A 7,009-nucleotide genomic window follows, 5' to 3' on the forward strand; every position below is an offset into this window, starting at 1 on the left:
GACTATCTCTCTTGACTAGCCGAGAGATAGCTAGGGAATTAGGAAGGCATATATCATCCTGTAGGTCTGAGATAGTGAACCGCTCAGTCCCATGATAAAATCATAATCTGATAGTGTACCCAGAGATGCTGAAAGTGGGGGTAGGGTCTAGTTGGAGGAAGTGAGTCAGTGGGGTGCCCTTGGGGTCTACATCTTCCTGTATCCCACTGCTCCCTTTGCTTCCCTTGAAGGTGTGAGCTGCCCCACCACCATGGACTGACTTCTCTAAAATTGTGGAACAAGACATGGAATCCCTTCAAAGTCTTTTCTCAGGTGTTTGGGCACCACTTGAAGAGAAGCAGCTAACCCAGACCCCATGCTGCAGGCGGTTTGGTCCACATTACTGTTTCATCTTTAGAAGAAAAAAACCCCTCATCTACAAAGTAAACAAAGTGTGGACTAGGGCCTCACCCGGCTGGTGGGTTAGACCTCCCTGCCTCAAAGACACCGCAGCTGGAGGGGCAGACCAAGGGGCCGCTGTCAGATGTCAAAGCAACTCAAAGTGTCTGGGGGGAAGAAGGGGAGGGGAGGGGGGTTCCTGCTGAAGGTGGAAGCTCACACCCCCATGGCCCCTTCATTAAACACTTCTACTTTCCAGTTTGTAGTCTGCCTTTTCTCTCCTCTGTCTGGCTTTATTGTTAGAAGATCATTTGGTGAGTACGAAATAATTAGCATGGAGCCTGCTGCAGAAGACAATCTCCTGAGGGCGGAGCCCCCTCCTTTTAATGCTTAGGTGTCGAGGGCTACAAAGTCACTGATTTTACCACTACTGTGACCCTCAAATGATGGAACTGAGACAAATTGGATGGTCCAAAGGGTGAGTTTTGTGCCCAGAAGTACAAAGCGATTTAGTAACGGAGCCAGGACAGAGGTCTGGCCCTTTTCTTCCTATCCTTCCCTTCTGGAGCCAGGACAGAGGTCTGGCCCTTTTCTTCCTATCCTTCCCTTCTCTTTGCAGTTAGTTTGCTCCATTCTTTTACCACAGATTACAAAATTGCAATGAAGAAATTGATGCTCTCGGAACCAAAGCACAAAGCCAGAGGCTGTGTTCGCATTGCACAATTCCTTGAAGGTGTTGTGGAAAGACAGCTATGTGCACACTGCATTTGACACAACTTCTGGGGGGGGAGACGCAGCTTCTGTATCTGAGTCTAACTTCACAGCATAGGGACTCTTGGCACTGGTGATTTCCAAGTGGTTTGTTACAGATTACAGAAGGCGCTTGGTGGATATTTGAATAGCCTGTGACTCTCAGCTCGAGCCACTGTGTGGAATAATGCTAACCAAGGATGGTATGAAAGGGAACTCTCTGGAACCAGAGCCCTGGAATGGAAGCTCGCATGGTCAGGGTTGTGAGTTTAAGTCTTCAGTCTTCCAGACTGAGAGCAGCAGGAAACCCCTAAGGTAACATGATTCAATTAAAGTATGTGATTTTTCTCCCCATTTGCAAAGCAGAATTACTGCTTGACTCTTAAGACTAGGCCCTTTTGTAAGCCCAGCGCCTACTTCCTGTAGGTGCCACGCCCCCTTTAGATCTTTGCTTGCAGCAGTTAATACAGCGACACTGAATCAGAAAGGGGCACACGAGGCCTTGCCCCTCCCCATGATCTATAAGTAGTTAACATTTTCAAGGGGAGAAGGTGGCACCCCTCCACAGTGGTGTGATTGCCTGTAAGTCGCCTCTGCTCCAGGAAACAGGCCCTTACTCAGGGTGGGTCCTAGAAGGAATCACAATTGAAGCTTCCAATTAAATAAATTCAACTTGAGTACTTGAGTGGAATTGTTTCTTATATGGCACTGATGCACTGATGCCCTAGGAGAATTGGAGATGTTTGCTCAGATCACCCCAGGTACTACATCATATATATATATATATATATATATATATATATATATATATATATATATATGTAGTTTGAAAGTTGGTCTCACACTGTAGCTCAAGCTAGCCTGGAACTCACTATGTAGCCCAGGCTGACCTGTAACAATCCTTCTACCAGAGCCTTTCAAATCTACTGTTATCCTATAATCCTACTGCTAATATAATGAGTGTTGAACCTACATTTAAACAAAATATAGAGAAATGTGGATGACTTCGAAGCATCGGGTAGGGAAAGTATAAAATTCAAAATGCCCCAACAAATGCCTCTTTTTTAACCCTTGAAACTGAGCTGCCCTGCAAGAAAGAACACACACAGTAACTCATGGGTAATGACCATGTATGTCAAAGAAATTCCTTCCAAATACTGGCTCTCAAGATGTAAAAACATTCATAGCAGATGCTCTTGAGAGAAGCTGAGCCTCTGGACTCTTCATATAATCCCGAACTGAGCGAGCTCATGCAGTTCCAGGTGGCTGAATGCTTCCCAGGGACAGATCACTGTGATGTCTGCAAGAGACAGGAGAATATCTCAGCCAAGCCCTCATCCAGAGGAAAAGCCCCTCCTACAAGAGGAAAAGACACACCCCAAACTGCTATGCACACACCCCTCTATTTCTGGGAAGGTGTGTGGGATGGCCCCATAGCCAGGAAGGATGCAAGCAGTCATGTAACTGTTACACACACACGCACACACATACACACACCTGGATATTGGGTTCATTTTGTACTCTCTTTAGGGAGGAAATGGAAGCTCACAGCATCTCCCAAAAGCTGAGCCACCAAGAAGAGCATAGAGTGGAATTCTCATCAGGTCAAGGATTAAAATGAGAAGTGGGACCCTTTTAAGTTCCCGTGGTCTGGATGGACTCTTTTCACTAATCCAAGGTGAGCTTCTCAGGGTTGTTCTTTATGTTTCCAGATGTCTGCATCAAACATGTACAGAGAAGCAACCTCAGAGTATCATGTAGTCACGTCTCTGGTTCAGGGAAGATGGCATTTCTCCTGCTTCCAGAGAAGCTGACACTAGCCAAAAAATACACTTACACAGATGGTGCTCAAACCAGGGCAAATCCTGACTGCGCACTGTGTGCATGTGCGTGTGCATGTGTGCACGCACGCACGCGCACACACACACAAGCTCAAGCAAGAACACAGAGCAATTTTAATCATTAGTGTTAATACTTGAAAGAAATCAAAATTCCTTCAATAGAATACACTCATAAAATGAAATATTATTATCATGAGCTATTGGGGCTGGAGAGATAATTCAGTTGTTAAGAGCACCGGCTGCTCTTGCAGAGGTCTTGGGTTCAGTTCCCAGTACCCATACAGTAACTCACAACCATCTTTGACTCCAGTTCCAGAGGATCTGATGCCCTCTTTTGGCTTCCATTGAGACTGGGCACACACAGGCATAAATGTAGACAAGTAAGCATACACATAAAATGAAATAAATAATAAGCTATTGAACCATAAGAATACAGAAGACACACGAATAAATATTGCTAAATGGAAGAAACCAGGACAGGAAAGCTAAATACTGTATAATTCTAACTCAGTAACATTTCAGAAAATGTTACAGTAATACCCAGTTTATAACAAGCCTGCGGTGTCCAGAGGAGTGCAGCTGGGGAAGGAAGCCATTCTCCAGTAGAGGTGAGGAAATGTGTGGGACAATGAAACCAATCTATGTGACACAATGACGACAGTTATGCAACCTTACACGATCACTAGAAGCCTTAGAGCCATATGGCACCAGCAAGCCTCAAACTAGATGTGCTAAGGACTTTTGTCAAGACATCAAGAATTATTGACAGCGGCTCATCACACTCGGCAAACATGCCAGACTCGTTCATTTCTGGAAAAACAGGAGTGATGATGGCATGAGTTCTCAGAACCTGCTGCGAAAGTCTTCTGCAAATCTAAAACTTTTTAAAAAATAAGTGTTAATTTCTTAAGACTACCTATAGCAACTGCAGTCAGTATCTAATGAAGGAAAACAGTCCAGCCAACTAAAAGGATTGCATCAGATACACTCAGTGTGTGTAGCCCTGTTCCTTGTGCAGTGTGCACCCACATCCTAGTGCTATGTGTACCCCTGTTCCTGGTGTGATGTGTGCCCCTGTTCCTAGTGCTATGTGCACCCCTGTTCCTGGTGCTATGTGTACTCTTGTTCTTGATGCTATGTGAACCCTTGTTCCTGTTGCTGTGTGCACCCCTGTTCCTGTTGCTGTGTGCACCCCCTTCCTGATGCCATGTGCACCCCTGTTCCTGGTGCCATGTATACCCCTGTTCCTGGTGCCATGTGTACCCCTGTTCCTGATGCTGAGTTCACCCCTGTTCCTGTTGATGTGTGCACCCCTGTTCCTGTTGATGTGTGCACCCCCTTCCTGATGCCATGTGTATCCCTGTACTATGGGATGTGAAGAAGAGGAACTTGGTAAGGAGTGGGTTTCCAGACAGACTGCAAGGGCTCTCCAGCCTCTGCCACATTTTCCAATTCCGCAGACTGTGGCTTCACACCGGCACTCAGTCTGCCTCAGATTCCTCTTCTGCAAAGTAGAGTTGGAATGGATAAACTCTATGAATCTTACATCTCACAATTCTACAGCTGACTGTAGCATGCCCTCAACGGCTGTAAATAAAACAACAGCCTCATTAGACCTCACACTTTGGTCTCTTCGCATGTCTGCATGTAGGCAGACACATACTTAAAAGGTTAAGTTAAATCCCCACCTATCTGTCTCCAAAGGATCCCATGTTGTGGGTGTTGTAACTCTAAACCGTCCTTTGAATCTTGAAGTTTCTGCAAAAAGGAAACTTCAAAGCAGCATGCTCACTTCAAGGTGTTAGAGCTCACCTGTTCCTAGCCCCTCCATGCCTGGGATGTCATCTCCAAACCTATGCAAAAAACAGATGGATAAAGCAGACATTAGCTGAGACCCTGAGGTTACCCCTGGGAATGTTTTTTCACTCAAAGGAAAGAAAGTCCTAAATGTTTTATCTGAGAAATTTTCATCCACATTGAACTAGATCCAGGATCTAGCTCAGTATATCCTTACTGGGGAGTGGGTGAGCTTGAGACATAGCAGAAGACAAGAGGGTGGCCTTGAGCCTGAAATATTGATTCTTCTGCATCCCCAGAGTTCTGGGATTACAGGCATGAGTTTACACCCACTTTATGCCTTGCTGGGAGCTGAAAAGAGGGCTCCCCACAGGCCAGATAAGTACTCTATAACTGACCCCCAAGTTTCATTTAAAGATTGTGTGTCTGTCTGTCTGTGCCTGTCTGTGTGCCTCTATGTCTGTCTGTCTCTCTGTGTGTATCTGTCTGTGTGTGTGTGTGTCTCTCTCTCTGTGTTTGTCTGTCTGTGTGCCTCTATGTCTGTCTGTCTCTCTGTGTGTATCTGTCTGTCTGTGTGTCTGTCTCTCTCTGTGTTTGTCTGTCTGTGTGTCTGTCTGTCTCTCTGTGTGTATCTGTCTGTCTGTGCGTTTGTCCGTGTATCTGTCTGTTCAAATACCATGGTGTGCATGTAGAGGTCACATGACAACCTTATGGTGTCAGTTCTCTCCTTTCACCTTTATGTGGGTGGGCTCTAGGGATTGAACTTTGAACCCTTGGATGACCTAGGTAGTACCTTTACCCACAATACCATCCTGACAACACTCAGTCTTCATTTCTTAAATATAGAGATGATTAAGCAGTAAGATATCAACATTTAATTAATCTGCATCCTGCATCACATTAGGCACAAAAAATTAAAAAAAAAAACAAATTTTCTCTCAGTGATCATGGTTCAAGGGTAGATATAAATAAATAAATGTGATGTAAACTAGCACAAGTCACAATGGCTGAAGGCATCCTAATATAAACACAGAAGTGATGATGAAATTTAAGTAGCAGTAAAAGATAAATGAACATCTGAGGAGTGTGCTGGGAACGCATTTTTTTCCAAATAGCAATAGAGAAAAACAGAACTGAAGAAATAGTACATGAAGATAAACAAAAAAGTCAACAACAGCAGAAACAAAACAAAACCTAGTGTTCCTTCGAAACGACGAACAGTTCAGATTTCCAGGTTAAAGCACAGGGAATGTCTGTGTAAAAGAACAGAGAGGGAGCTGTAGAGATGGCGCCACAGTTAAGAGCACTTGCTGCTCTTGTAGAGGACTCAGTTCGTTTCCCACTTGGGCGCTCCCAACAGCCTGTAATTTCAGTTCTGAGAATCCAACACTTTCCTCTGGCCTCTTCTGGAACCTGTGCTCAAATGCATATACCCACACACAGACATACCATATGTAAATATAATTAAAATGAAGTAAGTTTTTAAAAATTATTTTTTAAAAAGACTGGACAAGAAAAATCTGAAAGGTCAAATCCAAGGTCATTATGAAAGCCTCTAGTTTCCTTTTGAAACTGGTCATTCTCCTGGGGGTGTTACAAGGAAACACTGACAGGATTCAACAGAGATGGGCGAGAGAGGAAAATGAGGGTGAGGTGGGAGGTTCTGTGAGTCAGTGTAATACCACGATCAGTGCGTTCTCAGGACTAAAGCCATCTGTGGGAACGGAAGGCGACAGGCCCCTTCCTTCTCACCTCACACTTACCCTTTCACGCCTTTCTTAGGAGGCTTGCTCTTGAACTGGCGGGTCTGTCTCTGTTTGAACTTGGGGGGACCTTTGCGTGGGGTAATAGGACCCTGGCTTGGTGCTGGAGGACCCAGAGTAGTGGCGTCAGCCATCTTGACCGTCCCGGGGTGGCTGCTGTGTTTTGCTTTCAGGCTCTCTGGAGAGTGGAAGGAAATGAAGACCTCGGGAGTCAGAAGGACTGTTAACTATCTTAGCTTTGAGCACTGTGAGCTTGGCCTTTTGTGTTGACGCAGGCAAACCAGAAGAAATTATTTTAGAAAACATGATATAAAGCAATGGAGGTATTCAGGGGAGTGCAGTGGTCTCCCAACTAAGAGATTTTGAAATAAAAACTATAGATTTATGATGGTTGGGGACATATCTCAATCGGTAGAGTGTTTGCACATCACATTCAAAGACCTGGCTTCAATTCCCACCACTGAAAAGCCAGAGCTGGTA

General features: G+C 44.9%; 1 protein-coding gene across 1 annotated transcript; it reads right to left on the reverse strand.

Moving 5' to 3' along the window:
- Positions 1-2,351: 2,351 nt before the first annotated feature.
- Pde6h (phosphodiesterase 6H) lies at positions 2,352-6,663 on the reverse strand. Its single transcript, XM_057787611.1, has 3 exons — positions 6,530-6,663; positions 4,782-4,822; positions 2,352-2,428 (listed from the first exon to the last, which is right to left on the reverse strand). Exons 1-3 carry the CDS (start codon positions 6,661-6,663, stop codon positions 2,352-2,354), a joined length of 252 nt encoding a protein of 83 aa, XP_057643594.1.
- Between the last annotated feature and the right edge of the window lie 346 nt (positions 6,664-7,009).

The sequence above is a fragment of the Chionomys nivalis genome, chromosome 1 (assembly GCF_950005125.1).
Source record: "Chionomys nivalis chromosome 1, mChiNiv1.1, whole genome shotgun sequence".
Classification (NCBI taxonomy): domain Eukaryota; kingdom Metazoa; phylum Chordata; class Mammalia; order Rodentia; family Cricetidae; genus Chionomys; species Chionomys nivalis.

Excerpts from the sequence above, each read along its gene's own strand:
- Pde6h (XM_057787611.1), bottom strand. The coding sequence starts at position 6,663 with ATGGCTGACGCCACTACTCTGGGTCCTCCAGCACCAAGCCAGGGTCCT. Across the intron at positions 4,823-6,529 it reads CCTAAGAAAGGCGTGAAAGG|GTTTGGAGATGACATCCCAG; the intron begins GTAAGTGTGAGG and ends TTTTTTGCATAG. Across the intron at positions 2,429-4,781 it reads CATGGAGGGGCTAGGAACAG|ACATCACAGTGATCTGTCCC; the intron begins GTGAGCTCTAAC and ends TGTCTCTTGCAG.